This window comes from Gavia stellata, chromosome 17, assembly GCF_030936135.1.
Source record: "Gavia stellata isolate bGavSte3 chromosome 17, bGavSte3.hap2, whole genome shotgun sequence".
Classification (NCBI taxonomy): Eukaryota; Metazoa; Chordata; class Aves; order Gaviiformes; family Gaviidae; genus Gavia; species Gavia stellata.
The window spans coordinates 12,533,968-12,561,367 of record NC_082610.1 but is presented as its reverse complement, the minus strand read 5'-3'; the positions used below and the strand labels follow the sequence as shown (position 1 = coordinate 12,561,367).

The following is a 27,400-nucleotide window of genomic DNA, read 5'->3' as shown; positions in this document are numbered from 1 at the left end:
TTTAAATCTATGGGGATTAGCCATTTAGTGCCTTGAGGGGAGGAAGGGACTTGTGGATCAAAGCTATGCTATGTTATTACTCTGATAACCAACTTTAGCCTTTTGCTCAAGTCTCATCAAACACTGCCTAAGGAATAATTACAAGCTCATCCTTTTTCTTACAAGTTTAACTGAATGACTATATATGAAATTTTGATGCATAGTCTTGTCTGACAACTAGATGAGGTTTTTAAATCCTGCATGTTTTGGGAAGAATGAAAAGTGTGTGTAATAGCAAGTTAACTTATAACAACTTACTGTACGTAACATTCACTTGTTTCTGTCAGATACTTTGTGAATTCTGATGTTACCAGTCTCTAAGAATCAAATCCTACTAAAATAAGCACAGTGATCATTTTTTCCTTCTGTACAGTGACTTCCTGAAACTGAATTTGTAAGAAGTGAAACAAAACAAACCTTAGGGCATCTTACATTGATTGTAACTAAATTATGGCATATTGTATTTCTGTGGAGAGTAAGTGCAATTGTATGTAGCATATATCATGTGAAATGTCAATAGAAAAAAAAAAAAGCTGAAAGCACAAATATTTTGTGACCAACATTTTTCCTGTGGTCTGAGATATTTCATTTGTAAAATTTCTTAGGGGGTGATTTCTCTGCTGTAGTCAGTTTTCCAGTGTATTTAATGTTTTATACCATAGCTTATATTATGCTTTATACCATGAATTCATAGGAAGAAAAGTTTCAAGATGATTCGATCCCAGTCTCTGTCATTACAAATTCCATCTCAGGAATGGAAAGCACCATCGACCAATCCTGTTCTGTCTCCTGCAACACCAGTTCTTCCAAGTGCTTTTCTGCCAGTCCAAGTGCCATATGATGTACCAGAGTTTCAGAGAGTTTCAATTAGTGGGGACTACTGTGCAGGGGTAAGAAACTTTTTTTTTCTTTTTTTCCCCTTTCTGTATCTAGGAGGGGGAAAAAAATCCTAAACCACAAGCAACTTATGTATATAAAGTGTGAAATGCCAGTATACTCTGACTCTCTGTAACAAACTGTAAATTGCTTTGTGAACACATTGATTTGTAAAACAGTTTAAGTCAAGGTCAGGTTGTTTTATATTTTTTAATCATAAAAAAAAATCTAATAGATAAAAACATAATCAGGCATTAAATAAATGGGTAATACATGGTAGGAGAAAAAAATTTGTGTGTTTTGCACATTGTATTTGGACTCTGCTTTTATCACTGGCTTCCTAAGAACTTGGGTAAGAGCCTTATGGTCAAGCCACATATATTTCTGGAAATTCAGTCTCTTTGTTACTGGTGTGGATTCAGTTTGTTGCTAAAACTGCTGTTTTGTTTTTGTCAGTATTTATCCCGGCTTTCCTTTCAGGTTACAGTTGATGATTATGAACAAGCTGCCAAGAGCCTCGTGAAAGCTCTTCTTATTCGAGAAAAATATTCACGTCTTGCCTACCATCGCTTCCCAAGAACAACATCTCAGTATTTGTGTAGCATGCAAGATGAAAAATGGAAGGTTGAAGATGAAGTGTATCCAGGTGAATATCCTTGTTCTTCTTTTTAAAATCTATAATTAAACGCATGCTCTGCTGTAGTAAAGGTAAGTTGGATTTTTGTGATGATCTCTTCTGAGCGTCTTTGCCGCTGTAATTTATTCTGTTAGTAAGTGGTGGAGAATCACTGATGGACCTAAGTTATAAATCCTGTGTCTAATCTGAAAATTTGAAGCTGCCAAAAGCTAAAAAACCCCATACTAGACACTCATTGATTATTTTTCTTTTTGCAGCAAATGGGATGGGAAGTAGTACACTTGTGTTCCTCCAGGAGAAAGATACATGGATATGGTTTAAAGTGAAAAAGTCATTCCTCCTGATCCTGGCATGCTGAAATAAAAGGGATTATGAGCTCATCCACATTGTAAATTGAAGCACAATACAGACATGCCACTTAGCAAGTCCTGAGTCAGTAATTTCACAGGCATGGTACACTTACCAGGTCAAGACTGGAAGCTGTACAGTCATATTTGTTGGGCATTCTGCCTGGGTTAATAAACTCTGATCTCTTAACAAGGCTTCTTAGGTTGAACGTATTCCCCACTATGTATGTCACAAATGATATTTGTCACTTAGGTGAGTTGTGTCTTGAAAGATTTGCTTGTGCATTAAGCTGTTTGCACTGCTAGTTTTTGGATTAGCTTGTGAGGAAGAACCTTTGATCTGTACAGATGTGCCACTGTAGATGTGGCCGTATTGTTGGCAATGTATTCTCAGCCGTAAAGTGGCATTTTAAATCAACTGCGCTCTAGCTCAGTGGTTGAAAGAGGGTGAATGAACATGTTTTCAAGTGTTTGTTACATAGAAAGAGTGTAGAGAGGACAGTATACTGAATATTCAAGACAGGAAAGATACTTTGGAACAGCTGCCAGGGAGATATTTCCAAGCTATTACTAGGTTAATAACTTTTTTACAGTTACAATTTTAAACTTACGACATAAACAATAAAATTTCATTACACAATGTCTTAATTATCACAAGTTTGAGCTGGATAGTTATGAGTATTAGGGATAAGAATGGTATCAGTTTATAAAATACATTTAGGTGTTCTAGGTGAATAAAAGGACATGTTAATTACTTTTCTGTCTTGGCTTAACTGAACAGGTAAAAGAAGAAATCTCAGTGATAAGACTGAGCCCAGGAATGTAGTTCAGTTGACATAAATGTGATTGAGACACTTAATTTATGCTAGTTGCATTAGTAAGATATTGTAAAAGAAGCAATGAACATTTACTAGGATGAGTGATAATGTTTTGAGTGTTCACATAAGCTGAATCTCCCAGAAGTATGTGTGTTTACCTGATTCTCAGAAAAAAAAAAGGTAATTTTTAAAGGGATCACAAAACTGTACTGAACAAATACCAGCCATGCTTCTGGTACTTTCTGACTTCAGTCATGATCAGAAGGCCAAAGGGAAAACTAGAGTTGTGTTCTACTATCTCTGGCTTCTGTATTTCTTGGTTCTATTCAAAAGCAATTAAAAGGATTTGTAGTTGGGGGTAAAAAAACCAACCACACCCAAAACAACAAAACACAACACCCCCGTCTCCCTGCACCCCCCCCCCACCCCCCCCCCCCCCCCAAAAAAAAAAAAAAAAACCAATCAAAACACAACAAAACCAACCAACCGAACCCCCAAAAAATCTGCAAACCAACCACTGCCTTGGTCAGAGTGAGAAGCACTGTGTCTTAAATTATTTCCTCCTCTACCATGAATGAAGTGTATTCACTAATGGTTGAGAGAAAGAGGAAACAGTCCTAGTATGTATGTGCTAGTCTAGCTTATTGGATTGTGGGAAGGGCAGAGGTGAAGTAGTAAGACACAGCCTGTTCTTTTCTGACTGGTGTTTCAATATGAGAACAGCTGCATTACCCTGTGCTTAAATACAAACTTCCAAAATTACTACAGTGAGTCAGAAGGTGAAAAGAAAATAATGAAGGTGGGTGTGAAGTCAACAACTATTTTATTGTTCAAAAATCTCAACTGTTCTTTCAACCATCCTAATTTAAATACTTTTGAAAACTTATTTTAAAACTTATGCCATCATACATTAATACAGACTAGTATTAAATCTATTTATACATTGGTTCAGAGAACTCTAATAATGTATAATATTTGAATTAAGGTAAGCACTTAGCTTAGAGGGGAACTGCAATTAAAGCCTGTCAGAGTAAAGATGTGTTGTAACAACAGATCTTTTACAGTAACTGAAAATATTATTTCAATGGAATTATTAAGATTTGTTAGAAATGAAGCATTATAGAAGCAGAAGGTCCTTTTTGTAATTATTTTGCCTTTTGTGTAAGTGATTTCTTCTAAATGTAATGTAAATTTATTTCCAGATTTCTATTCACCCCCAGAAGAAAATGAAGATCCTTACAATCTTGATGATGCTCCAGACAATTTGGATTATGTTATCAAGATAAAAGGTGGCATTCCCTTTGTTTATGATAACAAAGAAATGATGGAACTCAATGAGCCTCGGAGTCTGCCATATCCTGACCTGCAGACCTATACCCTTGACCTGAGCCACGTTCTTGCTCTAATTGCAGATGGTCCAACGTATGTTTCTCTTTCTTCTCTGCCCCTTCAGGCTGCTGGTTATCTTTAGTTTAATACTTTTCACTTTTATGATATTTAATTCCTCAACGTACTCATTCTACAGTAATGTTTTGGTTTGCCTTTCTCAAGCATTAATGCATCACAGAAAAACTTAAAAGGAAAAAAAACCCCACCAACCCACATATGGCTATATTTCATTTCTTTAGTTTCTTTGCATCAACCATAGCAAAATGAGAAGCAGTTAACAGAAAAGCAAGAAGTTGGCTAAATGTTCCCATTCAAGTAAAATCTGACCTAAACTTCTTGAGGCATGGGAACTGAAACTTGAACCTTACCTTTTTTGTTTTGTTTTGGCCTATGCTGAATTTGAGGTTTTTGAACAGTTGTCTGGAATTCCTTCATGTCTGTTCTACTCTTGCTGCACGAAGAGAAACCCTGCATATGTAGAGCATACAGAACAGCTCAGCAACATAAATACTCAGTCTGATTTGTTCCAGATGTGAACTAACTGCTCATGTGCTGCAAGACTGATCCACGCATGCACAATCAAAATGGGTCTGAAATTTCCCAGAACCATCAAACTCCTGGGAGATCTCTAAAAACCAGAAATATAACAACTTTAGTACAGTCACTGACACACTCATGACAAAGCAATGTCCTTGCCCAATGCATAAAGAAAACATGTGCATCCAGTTTTTAAGGTTACTTCCCAGCTAAGAACTGGAAACATCAAGGTTTCTCATGGCCTTGAGACCAGGAAAGGAAAAGAATCCACCCTAGGATGGAACAAAGCAGGAACCTGGACTGTTCTTCTGAACTATCTGCCCTGCCTGCCAGCACTGCATTCCTAGTCCTTCTGCCTTTGAGATCATCACTTACAGTGTGACAAGTTAGTCACACCTGATGCATTCTTTCCCATTTGAGTCTGTGTCTGACACCTGCAGCATAATCTGTCTGCCTTGTGCATTGATAGTGGCAAAGCAGATGGGCTGAACAGAACTGTCCCATCCCCTAAGCACTTTTTCAGGAGCAAAAGCTTATGCTTCTGTCAGCATTATCAGCACTCCTGCTCCAAATCAAAGCTAGCTTGAGTATGCTTGTTTACAGTATGCAATGGGTAAATGCATTTCCAGTTTCAGGGTGTTATATTCCAAGAGACAGATACTGAGAAGGAGGAGGAAAAACGTGAAACAAAAGTCACACTGAAGACCCTTCTTTTTGCAGCTTTTGTTAACAGTCTTTATGAGGAAGCCATAAGTAAGAAGGGCCTTGGTAGGACATGTTAGAATGCTCAGCGCCTTCGTGAATGTAGGAACAATCATCTGCTCCTTTCACTTCAGGTTAAGCTTTTGCTGGCTGATTCACACTCCCTGGTAAATACACAGAAACCAAAAGGAAAAAGTCTTTTCAGTAATCCTGTTGCATAAGTTCTTCATACGGTATTGTTTCCCTGTTTGCAGCAAGTGCTTTCCTGTCATTTATGTCTGTCATACATGGGGCTGCTTCGAGATCAAGAACCCATTGTTCTTTAATCTTCGCTGTTCTTAAACTGGTGAAATCTCACCCCTGCTCCTCAGTCTTCTGGTCTCTTAAATAATAGTGTAACCCAACAAAGACTTCCTGCAGCAGGCAAATGGGTCTTGATCAGTATCAGATAAACTGAGGCTGTGTTTGAATCCAACTTTCAAATCCATAATGGGATTTGTTTCCATTGAGGAGAGATTGTCAACAACAAAGCAGAAAAAAGAAGGCTATTATATTAATAGTGCTACAACAATAGTGTAGATTCAATAAGAATTGACAGATGGTGAAGAGAAAAACCATATCATTGGTTAAAAATAGAATGAGAAACATAACAGAAAATGAAAGTGAAGATAGGAGTAGGCAAGTGGGAATAAAAAAAAGCATGATTTTTCTAAGAAGAGCACAAGAAATTATTTTGGAAAAAAAGTCTTTTTATACAATGTATGTGTTTTTAAGACATAACAAATGAAAGTATATTGGATCTTAATCTTGGCTTCTTATATTCACATTGAAAAAGCAAATAAACTTGGGGGAATTTTCTTTTAAGTTATTTCCATAGTGACTAAGTCTGGATTACTGGTTGTTTCTGTTATATATGAGGTGATCTGCTCTATTCAAGGTATAGTTTCAGAGTAGTAGCAATTGATAACACATTTTATTATAGGTTTTATGCATTTTCTGGTTATCATTAGTGAAAGAACTCCAGTTTATGCACAGATAAAGTAATAACAAAACTTGGACGACTTCAAGAACATAACACTGTTATGTAGAGTTCTGTTTGAGGTTTCACTAATAACTTTGGTCTGAAATCATATTGGATATTGACTTACATATTTGTTAACTAGTAGGATAAGAAGAATGGATTTGTCTTGGTCTTCATAAAAAAAATACTTGTTTTTACTGTGAAAACTTTCAAGTTCTTGCTGAACTTGAAATACAGTTAGTTTTAAGTTACAGTTCATTTTTGTGTTCTCTTTTACAGAAAAACATATTGTCATCGGAGGCTTAACTTTTTAGAATCTAAATTTAGTTTACATGAGATGTTAAATGAAATGTCGGAATTTAAAGAACTAAAGAGTAATCCCCATCGAGACTTTTATAATGTGAGAAAGGTAAGTGTGAAAAGGACTGAAGTCCTGGCATTGTTTTTAGTAGGAGTTCCAGCAATTTTGCTTTTCTTATCATATCATAGATGATATGCATGAAGTGGTGTGTGTGTACCACTCAACTGAATTATGTTATTTTAAGAATATTAAAATTTTTCTACAAGGAACACGCCAGGAAAATAAACTTGAATGTAAGTGGGTTAAATGGATTATGCTAAACTGATCTGTTTACTTACTCAGAATCAAAGGGGCTTAATTGTATGTAGATTGCCTTAAAGGAGTGAAACAGAGTCAATCAAATGAAGCTCACTTGGATTATGAATAAAAATATCCACATGGAGGTTTAATTCATTTTAATTAATTCACTTAAAGACAGACAAGTACATTTTCCTGCTTTTATGCAGGTAAGTCATACTAGACTGTAGTAGGAACAGCTGTATAGATATTGGATAAAAATTTTACTTCCTGTTGAAAATAGGTGTTTAAATCCATGTCAGTAGAAAGAAAGACCTCCCAAAGAAACTGAACTGAGTGTTCATGCTGCCATCAGTATCTGATAAAAAATGTCTGTGAAATATTAAGTAAAAAGAATGTTATTTGAGTTACATTCTCAGCTGCATCTGAGAGACACTGGGATGTCATTAGGAGACAGGTAGGGGAATCAAGGAGCTGATTCCATTTCCTGGCATACTCACACCCAAGGGAGCTACATTCTCTTCAAAGCATGGCAGCAATAGTGTTATGCTGCTTCGTTTGCTTCCCTTTCCTGAAGTTAAGAGGAAGTTACTGGAGAGATAATGCTTCAGTTTGATAGGTGAGATTTCTTCACAAAGTGGTAATTGTTGCTGGTGTTTTTAACCACTTCAGGTCCATTTTGCATTGTTTCTCTATGCAACTGGAAGAGGTAGTCCTTATTTTGTAACTTCAGGGTTTAGAGCAATACTTTAATCCTTCTTGTTATGTTTTGGTTACCGCTAGTACATCAAAAAGTCCTTTTGCCTTTTCCCTATAATGTCCAGTGTGCTGACTACTGAATGTTTCCTACTATTGTGGCAATAAACTGTCAAATACAAAATCTGCTAAACAAAAGTGTTTGAATGTACCCCTGTCTATCACAAGGCTAGAAGCAGATGGGTTGTCAGGTAAATTCTAATGAATTTCACGCTTTTATCTGTTTAAGCGTATGGATGGGAGATCTATTAGCTAATTCACTCAAGCAGGACTTAAGTGGCAGAAACTCTACTCCTAACTTGACAGTTTTCTTGCATAACCCTGGACAAGATATTTACTCCACGCCACATTCAGAGAAAACACTTCATTAGCTGACAGAGACATTAATAATAAAACACATGATAACTGAGAGGTGCAAAGGACGGAGGTGTGGATTGGGTAACTGCCTAGACAATCAATTTGATTACCAAGAAGCTGTAATTAACAGGATTGTACTTGCTAAGTTCAGCTTTTGATTTAACAGCAAATGTTCAATATCTCTGGGCGTATCTTAGTTATTTTCTAATTATCTACTATTAAATAAGCCAATCTACAAATGGATTAGTGTTGTTCAAAAGCACAAAATGTGCACCACTTCCTCTCTGGCAATACCCAAATTCAAGACAGCAGGAACAAGCTTGCTTTTCTCTGGCAGAGGGCATTCCTACTGCTAGTTACTGCTTTAAAAATTCTTGCTGTACAGAGTTAATCTTGCTTAAAGCAGTATTTTTATGAGCAAGCTTAAAAGTAGTATTTTTATGAAGCACACTCTATGAAAAGTAAAAGGGGAGGTTTAGACTGGATATTAGGAAACATTTCTTTACTGAGAGAGTGGTGAAGCACTGGAACAGGTTGCCCAGGGAGGTGGTGGAGTCACCATCACTGGAGGTGTTCAGGGAACGTGTGGACGTGGCATTGTGGGACATGGTTTAATGGGCATGGCGGTGTTGGGTTGATGGTTGGACTTGATGATCTTACAGGTCTTTTCCAACCTTAATGATTCTGTGCATTGTAGATAAGAGTTCCTGTAAGCCCCCACATAATCTTGTTTTCCCTCTGTCTTGCTAACCCAAGTAATGTTTGGATCTGTAACTTCCCCGAAGTGCTTCCTCCCTAATAACAGTATCAGCAGTGAAACTTGTAATATGAAACAGATGCTTCTAGGGCCTATATTTTCAGGATGTCTATCTGTGAGTCAATGTCAAACAGTGTGTACCGCTCATACGGAAAGCAAGAAATAAGATTCACCTCCCCAAAGAGTTGCTAGTGAGGTTGTCTATTCCATCCTTCAGACACTAGTGTGGAGATCCTGGTACAATCTGTTTGCTTATATAAAGGAGCCAAAGTAATTGATGGAAAATGCCAAAATTAAAACAGTTATGAATGTAGTGGCAAGGTCAATCAGTGAACATGTATTACTGCATTTAGAAAGGTACAGTAGAAAGCTAGCCAGCATTATTTGCTGGCATGACAATCAAAGGTTACTGAGGTTTTTTCCCCTTCTCCCTGCCCCCTTCCCCCCACTTTTTTTTTTTTTCCTGGTTTAATAGGAGTTCTCCTTCAGTGAGCCTATCTATTTAATAAATCCCAAGATAAGGCTCCTATTAAAGGGAAATGTATGTATATATCTTGCATACTGGACTTAACCAGAATGCAACCAAAGATATGTTTTGCACTGATCAAGCTGGAACTGGAAAATTGTCCTTTAATAACGAGACAAATATTTCTCCAAGACAGACAAGAATCCACACAGGTGGTGAGACAGTGTGGCTGGCTCCACTTGGCTCCCCACAGGAGGTGGACTACTGTCTGTGTAGGAGGACGCTAACTTTACAGAACACTCTTGAGTCTGCCATCAGCAGGGCTCTCCCACATTCTCCAGCTGATGCATAGCAAAGTGCAGTCAACACAGATTCTCCACGTAACTCCTGGGTTGCCTGCATTAAGGATAAGAGTTCAGCTCTACAGCACACAAACTCAGAACTGAGTTTTAGCCTTTGTGTACTGGTGTGTCTTGCCTTCCAAAGCAAGTATGTGAGTTTTTTTGGGTGGGCTTCCAATAGACCACGTGCACAACAGCCTCAGATAATTCAGAGCTGATATTTCAGGTTTTTAGCTGAAATGCGCCTTCAACGTAAAGGGCCTACACCTGAATATTATTTTATTTTTATTAACATGTTGCTAATTGCAGGAGGCATTTACTGTGCTATCTTGGAGCTGTTCTTCTTATTAGGAAATTTGGTTTGTCTCTATTGTTCCTTCTAGGGGGGGAGGTTGTTGCCTTTTTTTTTTTAAAGGTGAAGCCAAGGTATTTGTTTACCTAACGTGCATTTGCTACCTTTATGCCGTATATCTGTGTACTGTACTGGCAGGTGTCCTTCACTGCAAATAGCTTTGATATAGTTTTCTAAACATGAAAAAATGATAGCCTAAGCCTCCTTCCATATTCTTTCTCTGTTTAGCCATTATTTCAGTGCGTCAGCAAAGGAAACCTGAGGATATGTCATAGCAGTGACTTTTACACATCATATTATTCTGCCTACAGACTCACTAGCTCAGATGCGTAGCCTCGTGTGGCAGCAGAGCTTTGGCTCAGGCCAGGGTAACTGCATGGAAGAAAGCAGTTTCTAGAGTGCCTTACACAGCCCTGCTGAATTCTGTGTTGCAATAGCTGGTTGCTGCTGTGACATACCATTTGGTCTAGATCATTGCAACAAAATTTTTTTTAAAAGTATTGGTTAGACAAAAAGGAAGTAAATTGTAGCTTTTGTTTGTGACCACAGGGTTGAAATACCACTTGTTACTTCTGAGAAAGGAAGTTAGAGTAGGTTTATATACTTCTAAATGCTATATATCTTACAAAATACTGAATGAAATTAACAGATGTCTGCTTTTTAAACGTATGATTAAAAGCTTTGTGAGTGAACAGTGAATCTATACTGTAACTTCCCTGAACTTTGATTCATTCTGAGATTGCTTCTTTTTTTTTCTTTTTTTTCTCCCCGCCCACCCCCCCCCCCCCCCCCCAGTAGCTACTTACTGTGTTGAAAATTCAGTTTTATCATATAAACCAAAAATGATAGTGAATGGGAAGACTTACAGGTTAGCATCAGATTCAAAGGACAGGAATGCCTTTGTTCACCTCTGTTAGCATTACGTGTAATGGCACCTTACCACTGTTAACTGGCAGTAAAGCTGTATTTTGCGTGTTCAAAGCACAGTGCATACTACTCCCCTCCTACCTCGCAGAGATGCTGAGGTAAATTCTTGTGTCTATCCTCAGTTTTGCAAGTGAGCACAAAATAATCAGGCAGAAAGCCATCAATCATTATAATGCAGAAATTCTGTAGAGACCATAACGAAAGCTTTTCCTCTGTCCTTTCTTCTCGTAATTAAAAGAACAGAAAAAGAAATGTTTCTCTTCACAGCAGTGTATTTCTGTATTTGTGTGAATGCAAACATCATAGGGCTTGATTCTGTGCATTTTGCTATGAGTACAGCCAAACAAGAAGCTGGAGACAGAGGGATTTGCATCTCCTGTCTCTCCTGGTTTCTGGGTTGCTCTGGATGGCATAAGTATGAATTAGACAAGCTCCTGAGGGGCTCTGCCCAGCTCTAGGGACTATTTCCGCTGCCAGGAGCATTACTGTGCTACCCTAGGGCAGAGTATTTTGTGTCTTCTGCCTCTCATGCCTCTTACAGAGCCGCAAGGAAAGAATCAAGCTCATTGTACAAAGCTGTTGCATCCTATCTGAAAAACTAATGCAGTATGAATATATTGGTGAGCAGGGAATCTAGCAGAAGATGTGGAATGATTTCCCTTCAATCCAGCATTGAAGTAAAGACTGCAGAGGAATCAGTGTCAAGTTCATGAAGCCCATAGCTATTGGGGTAGAAGTATTTATGAGTTAAAGTGCACATGTTTAGAAAATCAGGTAGTTTGCAGCTGTGGATACCACTCATCTATGCACTGGAAAAGTTCAGTATTATTAAAAGGGCTGCCCTTGGCATTTGTTTTTGCTGTGTTTATCACTTACCATTCTGAATCTAGAGCATATGCCTAACTCAGTGCAACACTCTATTTCTGATATGCACAGATAAGCATCCATAAAATAGATCTGAGATGGATGTTTTGTGCAGATTTGAGAGACAGTGGAAGGAAAGAGAAGCAATGCAGGAAGATGAGGGAGGCAGAGTGGTTTAGGGAAGTTGGTGCTGGTGAGACGTGATTCGGAGGGCGATGGGAACTCCTTCAAGCTCTAAGCTGTACACAGATGTGACCATCTTGACTGAGAAGTACAAGCATTTCATCCACAAAGCCTGTAGACAGAATGGCATGGGTGGTCAGGTCAATAAGGAAAGAGCTAGCCTGAACTGAGAAGGTGCAGAGAAAGACAGGCTGGGTTCATTACATGGCGAATTGCTGAGTGAAGGGAATTCCACCATCCTTTAATTGGAAGAAAACTGATGTCTGCCATTGCTTGAATGAGATGATGGAATTAAAATAATTCAGGAAACCTTTGTGTTAACAATTGTTTTCATTTGTTAAAAAGTGAGTTCACTGAAGGCATATTATGTATTCCAAGATAGGCTTCTGCCAGTCATTGTGTTTCTTCTTTTTATTGAAGATTAATGTGACCTTGAGTAAAAGGTTTCCTCCTGGGGAGGAGGGGAGAATAAACTGCACAAGGAAATTTGGCTAAGGGCCTGCAGCCGAGGGTTTTTTCCACTAAGGGGAAATCGGGCTGGAGTGGTATTGTAATGAATTTGGAAATACAAGCAGAATGTTTGCAAATAGAAGCAAATAGACCTTGTGGTGTAGGGGCTTGTTACTCATGGCCCAGAAAAGCCTCAGCTTACTTCATGTATTGTATAAAGAACAAAATAATAACAGCTTAAAATGGGACTGGTTTTGGCTTTTTTGGGGGGAGGTAGGAGGCAAAGGGGGCATTTGTCACCCTTATATAAACTCAATCTGTTCAAATTCTTTTAGTAGATGCCTTTCATAATAAATAACAATGAAATTAGTAACAATTTTTTAGCATGATAACATTTCAAATAAAAATAATAATAATGATAAAACAACCCTAACCAAATCAGATCATATAAGCTTGTCTAAGGATTCTGTGTTTAGATGCTTCATTTAGATATGATTGCACCCTGAATTGTGAAAATGCACAAAAGCATACACACTAATTAGTTATGTGCTAGGATAGGTCAAAGCTCAAGTCATTAAAACCTTCCAAAAAGTTGCATTGCTTGTCAAAAGCAGTGAAGAAAAAGCTGTGTGATACTCTATAAAACTTTTGTTATTACTGAAGTTGCTGCTTACCTAAAGGTCAAAATACACCGAGTAGTTAATAAAGATAACTAAAGTACTGCATATTCTCTGGAAAAAGCATGAACGAGACTCAGGAAAGTCTTTTTACTCTTGGGAAATAAATATATTTAGGGAGAGAGAGGAGAGGAGAAAAAAAAAAAGGAAAACCTTGGTTGTCAGAGAGTAAGCCTGACATAGTTAGCTCAGCTATAGAGCTATGTGTGATATGCTTGTGGGGACTGGAGAAGATTTCACAGGAGCTTACTGAATTGCGGAGGCACACTTGAGAGAATGATTTCTCAAAGGGAAGCAGGACTTTAAAAGAAATGCAGTTATTACTGTGTCACGTGGTCCTTGCATGCAAGCAAACAAAAAAACCACGATGTCTCCTTGCTTTCTGTCCTTGCCCTCCTAACAGTAGTGAATTCATGTTGATTTAAATAAAGAGGAAGTGGTTTGGTTTGGTTTTTTTCAAGACTCGCTAATTCCAGTAGCTGAGCCACCACTGGAAGTAGCACATTCTGAAATTCAATAAACTGGACTTACTCAGGTTCCCTACTTGCTTTTCCTGAATGTTTAGAGCTTATGGGGCATCTATTAACTGTTATTTCACTCTCCCATATAAGTTGACCAAGCCTAGTAGTTTGTAGTATTTCACTGGTCCAGGAAGAGTTTATAGTAAACAATATTTGTTTCCAAAATAGATGATGTTTATCAACCTGAGTAAGCATATATATAATGCACTTGGGTTCAAATGTCTATACAAGAACTCTGAGGACTGTAATAATATGTTAAGCAAAGCTGTTTTTACGATTTTAGACACAGCATTGTTTACTGTGGATTAGTAATGTACTTCACATTGTGTACTTCGAGACAGTAATATGTTTCTTGCTTTTTCATTTAGCTTTTAAGTGTCTAGCATATTTCAACTAGGCAGTGATTAACAATTAAATGTTAATGTTTGGGATTCATTTTATATCCTGGTCTTTAGTTATGCTATGAACATTCACATGGAGATAGATTTACCCTTAGAAGGCTGCAACAACTTCTGCATGTATAAACTGCAAATTAAATGACTACATGTGGCAAGTAAAACAGTGGCATTTCTGTGGACTGTATGTCATAGCATAAGTTGAGGTTTACATCGCAGGAGTATGGCTGTTACTTATTCAGGTGCTCTGTGATCCATTTTCTACTGATCCTTAAAAGGAGGTCAGGATGTCAACTACTTCTGTTGGTGGAATCTGAAAGCTGCAGACATAGTTACTACACAAAGGAGAACACACTAGTCTCACGTTGTACGTGTCCATGTTTGCAGTTTCCTGGACAGAAGAGTCATGGATGAGAGTCCTTGCAGAGATGTAGGTTCACAGACTCCTTATAGCTGCTTTATCTGAGAATTCCTTCTAGTGTGACTTCCTGCATGCAGGCTATGTGGCTCTTGTTGGGAGTGTGTCCCTGGGAATGCTTGTTACTTGCATTTTAAAAAGCACAGTGCAGTGGGTTCAAACTGTTCCAATGTAGTAAGTATCTTTAGCAACTTGTATGTAATGTCAGCATCCAACCTTCATATCTTTTTACATCATTGCTTATGAGATTGAAAAGCCTCCTCTCTGCCTCACGGTCTCTTTTGGATGTACAAGTACCTGCATACAGTTGATCAAATGAACTCTCAAATTGCACCTTGAAAGCTAAATTTCATTTTTACGATCACGTGGCAGTGTGAGTTTTCCGGCTGCTATTTCCTTTTGTGACATTTCTTGGCAATGTTGTATTTGGTTTTTTTAAACCTTTAAATGTACATAGCAAAACTGAGTGCATTCCAACAGCTGCATTACCAGTGTTGTGCAGAAGTAAGACTATTTTTTATTTCTGCTTTGAAGCTCCTTTCTTACTCTATATGAGGAGTTAGAGAAGCCCTTCTGATCAGTGGTTTGGTTTGGTTTTAAATTGATAGGAATTTGTTGGTAGAGTAATTTCATTGTTTTGCCTAGGACATGTGTTAGGCTGTTGTTGTTCAATCAGAATTTCTCAAGGAAGTTCAAAGCAAGTGGACCCTGCAGCAGCAGCTCTGCTGCTCCACACACTGGATATTGCTGTGCTGTTAGACTCCCTAAGGACATTATCCTAGCTAAGGCCTAGTCTTCCCTTTCAGGTTCTTGATCCTTAGGAACTGCAATTAGTATTACCTGCCTTTTCAAACAAGTAGTAGTTGATGAATATACCTGACTTTCTTCTATTCTTTATCAGTGTAGTTAAGATAATAAACCCCTGACTGCAAGGAACTGCAGTGGATTCGTTTTATGTACCTGCTGGAGGCACCTAAGGAACTATACATACTGAAGGGAAAACTTAAATCAACAAACCAACCCCCAAATCTCATCAGTTGTTTCTTTGGATTGTGTTCTAATATAGGCTGCTCAAATAGCAGTGCAAACTTCAGAGCAAAAGAAAAGCATACCTGTGGAAGCCATTTGGTTCTTGTAATTTTTTTAAAAAAATGGGACTTCAACAAAAAACTGAAGGAGTGCTCTCAGCCCATCTGTGAAGCTTGCACTCCCCTTAGTGTGTGAAGAGATCTGAAGAAACTGAAAAATCTGTCAGCATTATGAGTTGCTGTATTAAAATTAAACTTGGAAAAAATAGTGACAAAATCTCTCACATGCACACTTTGCAGTTTTAGAGACCTAAGATGTTTCATGTGGTTGAAATACAAAAATGAATTATGCTTTTGGAAATGGCTGAGAATTCCAGGTCCTTTCAGTCAGAGAGGATGGTTATAACTACAGTCTATAACTAGAAAGACATCATCGATTCATGGATGAAATAAAAGGATACTAAAGGATCAGAGTGTCCTTTAAGGAAGTATCAAATTTAATCTGAACCCAGGTTCCGTGATGGGCACTTATAATGTATCTTAATTTGTGAAAAGTTTCTTGCTTAAATAGGAAACTATTAATTGAGGGCTATTTTATTTATAGTTCTGCTTATTGAATAATTTCTCCAAAACCAAAATCTCAGGGTTCTGAAACATTTTTACTTGTTTAGACACTAATCCGTTTGTTACTTAAGGAGTATTTTAGAAGGCTTTGGTCATTGTTGTCACTGACATAGATACTTTGCTAATTTAAGTTTATGTATATGGATGATGAGCATGAATAAACTTTTGATTTCAGGTTGATACTCATATCCATGCTGCTGCTTGCATGAACCAGAAACACTTACTGAGGTTTATTAAGCACACGTATCAAACGGAGCCCGACAGGATTGTTGCAGAGAAAAAAGGCAAGAAGATGACTTTAAAGCAAGTCTTCGAAAGCCTTCACATGGACCCTTATGACCTCACTGTAGACTCTTTAGATGTCCATGCAGTAAGTCTATTAAAATGACAAAATAAACAAGAAGCAGCTAAGTTTTCTAAGTGTGAAATTCTGGTTTCTACAGTTTTTGCATGGTAACTTATTAAACCAGAATTTGAACTCATCCATGACTTTGCTTGTTTGAAGTAAGTTAGCATACACTTTTTCTTTTCTGTGACTTTTATTGCTAGGCAATTTCATTTATAAACTCTTGTGTGTACTTAAAAACCATGGTTATTTGGGTTTTTCCTTCCTCCAGGGTCGTCAAACATTTCATCGATTTGACAAATTCAATTCCAAGTACAATCCTGTTGGTGCCAGTGAGCTGAGGGACTTGTATTTGAAAACTGAGAACTACATTGGTGGTGAATATTTTGCTCGTATGGTCAAGGTAAATAAGTTTCAAGCTTTTCCAGCTGTAGAGAAATGAAGGTTTGTAAAAGATTTGTGATGTCATAATCGTATCTAGAGTTAATGCTATGGTTAAGTGATTCCAAGTATTGGGCTTGCTCTAGCAGTTCATCAGAGAAAGACCTCTGTTAAGTCATCCACTGCTGCTTTCTAAATAATTTTACGAGTTAGAAACTCATACACGTAACCTGTGTATGAACTCAAAGCAGAGTTTTGTGCACAGTTTCAAACTAATGGAAAGCGGCCAAGGGTCGATTTACTGGCTTAGTATTTTGTTAGGATGTATTTGGCTAGTGGTAGCTGCTGGGGAAGGAGGAAGTTAGGGAAGCGTCTCTGCATAAATCTGTATCTGCACATGGATGCACAGGCTTCAAATTCATTTCTTACAACAAAAGAATTAGTAGTTTTTATGAACTAGATGTCTGCTCTTCTTAGATGTATAGAACTGCTTGTCTAAAATTAATAGCCTTAAAATTGGTTACTACCACAGATTCTGGGTCAGATTCTCCACTGGTCTACATATTTTATGTAGTCATTTACTACCATTTAAATAGTATAATTCTGATTTACCAATTTTAAACCTAGGTCTTACAAAGGTGTTAGTAATAACTGCACAAGAGTATTGTCCTCTAAATCTAGGTGTTACAGTTAGTTATACTCAAATGGTATCTGAGATAGCTTCCTAGTAGAGTATTTAGATGCCTAAAATAAACTAATGGATTAATAGACGAGAGATTCCCTTTAAAGGGTGACAATACAGTTATGTCTGGTCTGAGGAAAATACAATGATAAATATTACTACTAGTAGCTGAAAATGATCTTCATTGTCCATATTAAAGCAAATATATTTATTACTTAATAGGAAGTAGCCCGTGAACTAGAAGAAAGTAAGTACCAGTATACAGAACCCCGCTTATCCATTTATGGACGGTCTCCAGATGAATGGCTGAACTTGGCAAAATGGTTCATTAAGCATAAAGTTTATTCCCCTAATATGCGCTGGATAATTCAGGTTCCCAGAATCTAGTAAGTAATCAGGAGCTCTTGGTAATTTTAATAGTTTGAAATCATACCAATGATTTGTTTTAATTTCTGATATTTTTTTAGATGGTTTATGAGCTGTCCTGTAGTTCTATTTATAAGCAACAGCCTGGGAAACTTATTCTTGACCATTGCTGCAGTTTTCCTCACAGTCTGGGGGTGGAAGACAGGACATGGGGTTTGAATCTACTCTTTACGAAGCTATTCAAAACTACTGTGAATTATTTGTAAGTCTGAAGATACTAAAACCAAAAATTACAACTGCGTGAAATTAAGCTGCATTCAAAGGCAAGTTAAAATACAATTTAGTAATGAAAATAAATCAACTCTTGAGTTCCATAAAGGAGTAGAAAACAGTCTGTTAAACTGTTATCAAACTTCTTCAAGATCAGTGACTAAATGACAGTGAACTTGGAAATGCAACCCAGATCGCTGATTTGCAAGCTTAAATCACTATCAGTTTTTCTTAGTTTCTAAGCATCCTTTGGGACTTTATTAAATGGTACTTTGTTTCTAATACTGTATACTGTAATGCAGTCTCCCATGATACTTTTGTCAGCCTTAATAGATGAGCTTCACGTTTTGAAATTACATAGTTGGAATATGAGTAGAGAAAGAGCTCTTATGGTTGCATATATCCCCTGGAGTGTGTTTCTCATTAGGGAGAGTTGCTCACCTTTAATGTCTTACGTAGCAATTTCTTACGTATATAGCAGAGTCAACGCTTTCATTAAGTCATGCACTTAATGACACACTGAAATACTGTCCCTCTTTTCTGAGAGGCTCACTAAAGCAGAACATTCTACTTTCATTTGGAGTAGTTACAACTTTGGAAAACAGAATCTATCACGAGAGGCAATTCCTCACCTGCCCCATTAGTACTTGGATTGCTGTAGGGGAAAGGGTCACTGTTCTTGAGACCGCATCTACCCCTGCATGCTGTCTATATTTTTGGAGCACTTGGGAGCTTCAGCACAACCTGGATGAAGCAGGGTGCCAGGCAATGCAGGAAACAGGGCACAGAGACAATCCCTGCCCTGACATAAACTTTGAATTTCTGAATCCTGGTAGAACTGAAGTTGTAGAATATACACAAATAATAGAAAATACGAAAGTGGAGGAAAAATATAAGCTGATTAAAGAATGGTCACAACTGTGTATATTTTTTCCCCTTCAGTGACATATTCAGGTCAAAAAATATTCTGCCTAGTTTTGGGAAGATGTTGGAGAACATCTTTGTACCTTTGTTTGAAGCAACAATTAATCCCAAAGACCACAAAGAATTGCACCTTTTCCTCAAATATGTAAGTATGTTTGGATTTTCTGTCTCCCATGAAGTGGATCCTCTCCTACCCATAAGTTTTGTTTGTCCGCAGCTGTTTCCAGGCTCTAAAAAAGCCTCCTCCTCCATAGGTTATTTGTTTCATTTTTTAAAGCCCTGACATACAATTTAATGAAAGCCTGGATAAGGTCCTGTTGTCAAATAGTTAACCATTTATTTCCTCTGAAACAGCTCAACAGCTATTTATTTGTCCTCTCAGTAATCCTCTCTATAAAGAATGACCAAAATACATACACATGCTCTTGTGCAGAGGGAACATCGTAATCCAGTTTCATAGAATCGTTTAGGTTGGAAAAGACCTTTAAGATCATCAAGTCCAACCATTAACCTAACACTGCCAAACCACTTTGTTGTGGTTCAGATTCATAAATCCACTTTCAGTGGAGTAGGAAGGAAGTGATGATGGATGCTATCATTTGTGTACTTTGAGCTTGCCTCCAGGACTGGCCTCCAAAAAGAAGGCAACTGAAAGGAAGCATGGTGTAGATCTTGAGAGAGGTGGGGATGTAGCTGCTGGGACATGATTAAAAGAGACGTTTCTGAGTATGCCCCAAATCAGAACTGTGAGGTTTCCTGGGAGCCTCTGGCCTTCAGCTGCTTTTCAAATAAGAAAGCAGACGAGTTTAAATTATTATAATCTGGATCTGAGGAAGTCTTACAGGCCTATGCCCCCCACAGGAGTCTGAAGGCTTTTGTGCACCTGGGCCTCCTATTTGTCTCAGAAGAAAAAAAATGGGTGAAAGTTCCTTCAAGAAAACACAGAATTCTTGCTGTCTGCATGGTATGGTAGGAGGGCAGAGCAGCAGGACTGCCAGCATAAGGAGGGAAACGAAGAAAGAGAACCAGATGCTTTGTACAAGCAAGTCCTGAAGCAAGAGTAAGTAACGTTGAAGTTTGCTTCTTGAAAACACTGATTTCAGTCAATCTCTTCTCCAACCAGGTGACTGGCTTTGACAGTGTTGATGATGAATCCAAACATAGTGGCCATATGTTCTCTGACAAAAGCCTGAACCCTGACCTCTGGACCAGTGAGAAGAATCCCCCATACAGCTATTATTTGTATTACATGTATGTGAACATCATGTTGCTGAACAACCTTAGGAGGTAAGTAGTCATTTTTCTCTTTTACAAGCTTCCAGAAAGAAAAATCAATAATCTTGGTCTCAATCTAAGTCAGTGTCTAGATCATACATCTTTTGAAGCAAAGGTTATCCTGAATTATTTTAGAGTCCAAGAGGAGTACATGAGTTACTTTGAAAACATTAACTGCAAAATGAATTCAAATGAAATATTCAGAAATTGTAAAGGCATCAGATTAATATCTTGGTTTGACATTTGTGTGTATTTTTGTTTTGTGAATTCCTTAAACCTGAACATATCAAACAAAACAAAAGAAGAAACCCCCACAAAATTGACTTGTTGACCTTTGCTTGGATTCACAGTGGATTTCCAAATATAATGTACCTCTCGGTAGCTTGCTGTCTCCTGGTAATTTAAGAGATACAAAGTTATGTTGTGAAATACTGGTGTAAGGGCTGCTGCCGTTATCACAGATAGACAAAGGAAGACATAACTATAAACTGCACATCTAGCTAACTTACTTCAGCATGCTTGTTGACTCATTCAGGTTTACCACTTCTTGAGACCAATGTCGAGGCAACTAATGGAGGGAGTTATGATACTGAATGTGAGATCATGACTGTAAAAGCAGATTTTGGCATCAGGCTCAGTAAAGCCTGAAATTCAACTTGAGGTTACGTTCCTGACTTTGTGGCTGACTCACTGAGTGATCTGCACAACTGACTCAAACTGAGGCACAGTGAGGTTTTCCATTGATATTACGGTGTCATCACTTATCCTTGCAAGGATTTGGTTCATTATTATTTATAAAATGTTTGGGGATTTTCTTATAGGAGGTGCACAGATTTGTCATTTTAACAGGTCTCACACAAGTTAATACTCAAAATGTTACTTCTTCTCTCCCACTGCTACCTCAAGCATTTCTTTCTGTACCACCCTATATAATCAAAACTTGTAATAAAAACATCCACCTTAAATTACCTTGTACCCGCAGCAAACAGGCCTAATTGTTAGTTTTAGTTCTATAATGGAAAGGACATAGTACAGCAGATATCTAAGTCATCCCTTTCTCCTGACTTCCTTTATATTCTCTGCAGTCTTATGTTTTTTTCTTTTCCAAAGACAGAGATTCTGTCAGAACTTAAGCATTTCTTTTCTACCTCAAGATCATTTCAATTACTGTTTGAGAATCTCTCTAGATAATCATTAAATATTCTTTACAGCTAGGTAAGATAATGATACAATTCATCAATGAGTCAGTAAAACTGTTCACCCTGTTAAACATACTGAGTATTTGAGGCACCACAGCCAGTCCATTACAAGACTGTTTTATACTTATGCTAGTATTAGCGAAGTCAGCCAGGATGGATTACATCCTCACATCCATTTTCAGGAGAAACATTACTAAACATCCATCCTAGAACTGCCTCTAGCAGTCCTTGTTGAAATTCTTTGTTTTGAACATCTCCAAATACTTATGGGACATTTTTCTGCACTAAATAGCAGAGTCTGTTAGACCCTAAAACCCAGCATACTTTTTAATATAGAAGATAAAAATGAAATAGTTCTAGAAATTACAGTGTGAAGTCTCGTGTAATAACTAACAGTCCTAGATCATCTCTGTGCTACTGAGGGTGTGGTTTTATGCTACACTTAACCTGGTAGTGTGAGCTAACTCTTGGCAACATGCTTCCACTTCTTCCCTCATTTTGAATCTAGGAATTATGCAGCCACAAGTTGCATCAGTTCACTTAGCTTTCCATCTGCCAGTTCCCTCAACTGAAGTCAGTTCAATAACTGTTCACCCAGTAGCTAAACAATTGCTAAATGAGATGTAACTGGGGAAGGAAAGAAGGAAGAAGACACAAATAAGTCATGTGGTGGAAGGGGCTTGGGTAGAGGGACCTGCCCATTTTGACAGCAGTCCACAGGAAGGCCTGATTAGATGTCACGTCAAACTGTATGAGAATGTGTAACAATTAATTTTTTAAAATTCCCATATTAATGATAATTATATACAAAATAGATGAAGAACAGTGCATTTTTTGTTAGTGGAACTTGCTTTTAATCTCCTCAGGGAAAGAGGCATGTGTACTTTTCTGTTTCGACCTCACTGTGGAGAAGCTGGGTCTATCACACACCTTGTATCAGCCTTTCTGACAGCAGACAACATTTCTCACGGATTGCTCTTGAAGAAGGTATTGCCTGGTTGCTCACTTAAATTAATCGCTGTCCGCTTAGACATCAGTCACTGGTTCAAACAGCAGTCACCAAATTGACTTTATCTGGGCAACCCAAAATTTTCTTAGCAAGGCACAAGTAACTCTTCACTCTGATCAGAAACAAGTAAGCTTAGCTGAACTTCCTACTTATTATTTAAGCTACAAAAATACAGCTTTTTCTAAGTGAGTATTTTAAAGCTATGTCTTTATAGGGAAGATCAGCTGTTCAGATATGTCAGGGACTTGGCTGCACCCGTTTTTGGTTACTCCAAGCACAGTTAAATTACATGGAAGAAACTGCTTAGACATGTTACTACTCCCTGGTTTAGGGCCCAGAAGAATTTAAGGAAAGCTCTAGTTTCTTCTGCACAGGGACAAAGGTTGTTTTCCTGACTGGCATCCCAGTACTTCAAGGTTCATTCAGAAGTTCATTAAGGTTTTGATTATTTATATCTAGAGTAACTGGGATCACTTGATCAAGTAATTTAACGTAGCTGTATAACACAGCAATATATTATATACAACTTGATTGTTACGACAGGACAAACGTTATCATTCCTGGTGTATCAGTTAATAAAAACCATGACACAACTCATCCCTAGGCCACCGTTTTGTAATGAAAATAATTGGTCAGTGGGTGGCAGACTTGCACTGAGTTTATTGTAATTTTTTGGGAAGAGTTCTCTTACAAGTTGGATTTTCCGGTTAATGCTGGAAAATTCTCTCTGTATTTTTCAACATATCCAAGAACAAAGAAAAAATTTGCCTAAAATCATGTCTGACGTTATGCTCAGAACCAGTAATTCCTAAAATTAGACCCAGACAGAATAGTACTAAGGCTGTATGTGACCAAAGCATTCTCCTCTTCAGTCTTCTCCTGCTCAGCCTGGTGTGACAACCTAGCATAGCAGGTAATAATAATAAAGGCACTTGTTAGGTTCACAGGTTGGTTAAGCCAAAAATAGTGACCACAGATTATTTATATTATGGGCAACAGCAACACATGACTTCTAATAAATTAAAACTTCTGGTCCTAAAATTTACCTATTGGACTGCAGTTTTGAAAATAACAAATTGCTTAGCAATTCTTACACATCTGTTATCTGTGGTTTTCAGGTTTTAGGGGAAGATACGCAGTTAGTATCAAATGCAGTGCCCTTAATAGTCATATATACTTACTAATCTACAGTAATATTAGTCACCATATTTTAAAAAAGATGATGACATATATGTTGAAGAATATAAATTATTTTTATAAAGATCAGTAAAATTTAGAATTCAGACTTTTAAATATTTTCTAAAGTCAGAGTTTAGTGGCAACCTAAACGTTTTGGTCTTAGTCCTCCCTCTGTAATGCTGTTTCCACTTTATCCAAGGGAAATCCTTCTTTTTTTCGTTATCCCATAGTACCATTAAATGCTGATTGTGTTTTGTTTTGCAGAGTCCTGTCCTCCAGTATCTTTATTATCTTGCACAAATACCCATTGCTATGTCTCCACTTAGTAACAACAGCCTATTCCTGGAGTACTCAAAAAATCCACTACGGGAATTTCTACATAAGGGACTTCACGTGTCTCTCTCCACAGATGATCCTATGCAGTTTCATTATACAAAGGTAAGAATTGCAAAAAGCACTTGTCTTTGAATTTGGCAACAGTACCACTGAGGCCCAGAATGACCTGAAAGTTGTTTTATATCATTGCTTAGGATACAAAGTTTCATATCTTTCAGTCACTTCATTCATTATTCTTCCTCATTCTCAGTCTGCTACTCACTGTTAGGTTTCAGAGGGAAATGTCTGATTTCCTAATTATGTTTCTTTTGTACTCTTGCCTCTCCAGTGTTGGCTGTTGAAGTATAGCATGAAGGATGAGGCTGAAGGGAGGTTTGAGCCTTCATAAACAATCCTCTAGAGTGCCAGGGAAGTCCAGTTTCCTTACTAATAAATCTGGGGAAGTACATTACAAAACCACCATGTGTAATCTCTGAAGATGACGTATGAGCTGTTTGCTCAGTGAACTGAAACTGATTCTTGCCCTTGGGTGGCCCGGCAGGACAGAAATGCCTGGTCACTGTTTCAACGCCCCAGTTTTGTGCTTGGCACTGACTTGAGTCATGCTGTGCCTTACAGTGGCCTGTACATTGCTCAGTTGTCTGTCTTCTGAGGACAAGTTGAGCTCTGGTGTGCTTCACGCAGGCTTGCTTCTGGCCCATGACATGTCTCTGCTAGAAAAGACAGAGCTTCTTTGGGGGCTTTCTGCATGGATGTAACGCAGCACCAGCCAAGTTACACATAGTGTGGAAGATCCTCAGCTGTGACAGCCCACTAGAGTCAGACCCAGCCTCCTTGTGTGGAAGGTCAGAAGTGAGAAATTGCCCTGCTATCTATGTACATATTCATTAAAGATTTACAACTAGATCCTCCAAGGTGTTTATATACCCTGGGATCTCATTTGAAATTGCTTAATAAATGCCTCTAAGGATCTGGACTGCAGGCTGCAATTTCTTAGACTAAGATAACTGAATACCCAGTGCCAATTAATTATTTAACAGTCACCCTTGGGAAATTTGAAATAAACAATTCTGTTTGTTAGTAATTGTGATGTTAAAGTCTTAAACCTCTGATTTTTCACAGCTATCTAAAGAGCATGTATAAATTCCTTAATTAATAATGAGTACATATCACCATTTACATCTTTCTTACATATAATTTAATATTAAACATATTTGGTGATACAGGAAGCTCTCATGGAAGAATATGCTATTGCAGCCCAGGTGTGGAAACTAAGTACCTGTGACTTGTGTGAAATAGCAAGAAACAGCGTACTACAGAGTGGATTGTCAGATAAGGTAATTACAGCTGAAAAAAACTCTTCTGTGAATATTAGGGCAAGTAGGAACTGAGAAGTCCATAGTCTGAAAACTGTATAGTAGGTGCTTATGTGATGTATTTGTGCACATCCCTATCCTCTTTTCCAGAAATATTCACCAACTATCTGCTATGCAGTCTTACATTAAGAAAGTATTAACGTTACATTTTTCCTCATTAGCTTTGTTTTGGAATTCCTGAAACATGCAGAGAGACCAGGTGCCTGTTTATACTCAGTTCCGCCTCTGGTCCCAAACCTTTAATTATACGGGTGATATCCCTTTGCCAGTAATTTTATACATCATGTCTTGCATTGAGTAAAAGCAAACTGCCTGTCATAAGCAAGACATGTTTTTGCTTAGAAGGGAGCACTACAGAAAATATGCTGGTTTAGATAGGCAGTCAGATTAGATTAAATTCCCTTTTGGCTTTAAAATTCTGTATGTTCATGGCTTTCTCTAGGACTTATTTTAGAGCATCCTCTCTTCTATGCCACTTTCAAACATTCCTCTCAAGGACCTGGTATGTGAAGGGGCTTTACAAGTATATTCTGTTGTTTCTTTCAATAGTCTCTAATGACAACTACTAATTTTCCCCGAAACCTAAGCCTCTGTTTGACTTCTCACATGAAAGATGTAGTAAAGACTGAACATTAGCACAAAGGGTTTTAGCAAGCCAGAGTGTGCGGCTGAGTAATTATACATATAAACTGTGGCCTTAAAATATCCAAAACTGGTTAAGACTCTGAGGTGAAGTTCAATGGCCAGCTGGTTGAAGCTGCCTTTTTTACTTGCACTGGAGTCATTCAACTAATAAATACTCAGTTACACAATAAATCAAAGCAGCTGAATTGACTTCTTCCTTGTTACATTTAATCCCATTCACAGGAAAAACAGAAGTTCTTAGGGGTGAATTACTGTAAAGAAGGGCCTGAGGGAAATGACATTCGAAAGACAAATGTTGCACAGATCCGGATGGCCTTCAGGTACGAGACACTGTGCAATGAACTTAGTTTCCTGTCTGATGCTATGAGAACAGAAGAGATTTCTACTCTGTCGAAGTAGTTACAAATGCAAAGAAACCAGAACATTTCACTTGGAAGCAGGGTAAGATGCTAATTAACATTGAATCATTTGTATTTGATGCTACCAAGTCATAATTGAACAGTACAGAGAAAAATAGAGTATCTATGGAAGGTAAACAGCATTTGCTGTTGACTTCTACTGTGTTATTCTCATTGCAAAAATTTCAGTTTCTACAAACATTAGGCTTTGTAAGATGGCTGTAAATATTAAATGCAAACTCAGAATCATGTAATCTTTGTTTCATACTGTCTTAATTGTGCACTATATTGTAGCTTGGAAAACAACAGAGAATATTGATAGCGCATCTGTGATAGGCACCTTAGGATTCTGCAGATGCTGACAGTATACATGCACCTGTTTTTGTCCTGCTAGTCTCAGTAACAATCATGGCATTTAGCACTTGTAAGTTTAAGCCTTTATTCATTAGCAGTTTGTATGGGGTCCATAATTTTGAGGCTACCCTTTCATTCTGGAAGATGTTCTAACACCGTTTTTATCTTAATGTTTCAGCAGTTATACTGGAAAACAAGAAAACCCCAAACCCGGTAGTCTTGTTTAATGACTAATTAATTACTTCCTGTTGTCATGTAGGATCTCTGTGAAGAACAGCAGATTAATGCTTTTTAATCTAGTAAGTAGAAAACATGGTGTCAAAATCATCACTATTGTACATTGTAATGAGTGTAATTATTTCCTGAAAACTTTGTCTTGAAAGTTGAGAACACTTTTTTTATTGCTTTGTAATGGGAATATGTGGATATGCCAGTTCAAATTACTTGGAAATTTATGCAGATAATTTTGGTTGCATGTGAAGAGACATTTTTTACTTGACCAAAGGAAGTGTTCTTATGAATCAGTGGTAGAAACTCCAGACCTGGGTTCTGGTCCTACTTCTGACATCTTTTTACACAG

At 37.8% G+C, this 27,400-nt stretch overlaps 1 protein-coding gene across 3 annotated transcripts in view; it reads left to right on the top strand.

The window, feature by feature from the left end:
• The window catches only part of AMPD3 (adenosine monophosphate deaminase 3), a 31,947-nt gene extending 4,921 nt beyond the window's left edge, over positions 1-27,026 (top strand). Inside the window, exons 3-16 of one of the 3 annotated variants that reach the window (XM_059826039.1) lie at positions 734-929; positions 1,396-1,561; positions 3,920-4,139; positions 6,646-6,775; positions 16,256-16,450; positions 16,698-16,829; positions 17,712-17,875; positions 19,068-19,194; positions 20,173-20,336; positions 22,390-22,510; positions 23,976-24,149; positions 25,274-25,384; positions 26,291-26,509; positions 26,999-27,026. In XM_059826039.1, coding sequence (XP_059682022.1) covers positions 734-929; positions 1,396-1,561; positions 3,920-4,139; positions 6,646-6,775; positions 16,256-16,450; positions 16,698-16,829; positions 17,712-17,875; positions 19,068-19,194; positions 20,173-20,336; positions 22,390-22,510; positions 23,976-24,149; positions 25,274-25,384; positions 26,291-26,467 — 2,077 coding nt within the window. In that variant the 3' untranslated portion in view covers positions 26,468-26,509; positions 26,999-27,026. Of the gene's footprint in view, positions 1-733; positions 930-1,395; positions 1,562-3,919; positions 4,140-6,645; positions 6,776-16,255; positions 16,451-16,697; positions 16,830-17,711; positions 17,876-19,067; positions 19,195-20,172; positions 20,337-22,389; positions 22,511-23,975; positions 24,150-25,273; positions 25,385-26,290; positions 26,600-26,998 lie in introns of those variants that run through there. The other 2 variants (XM_059826038.1, XM_059826041.1) reach the window with 2 other exon arrangements.
• The last annotated feature ends 374 nt before the right edge of the window (positions 27,027-27,400 follow it).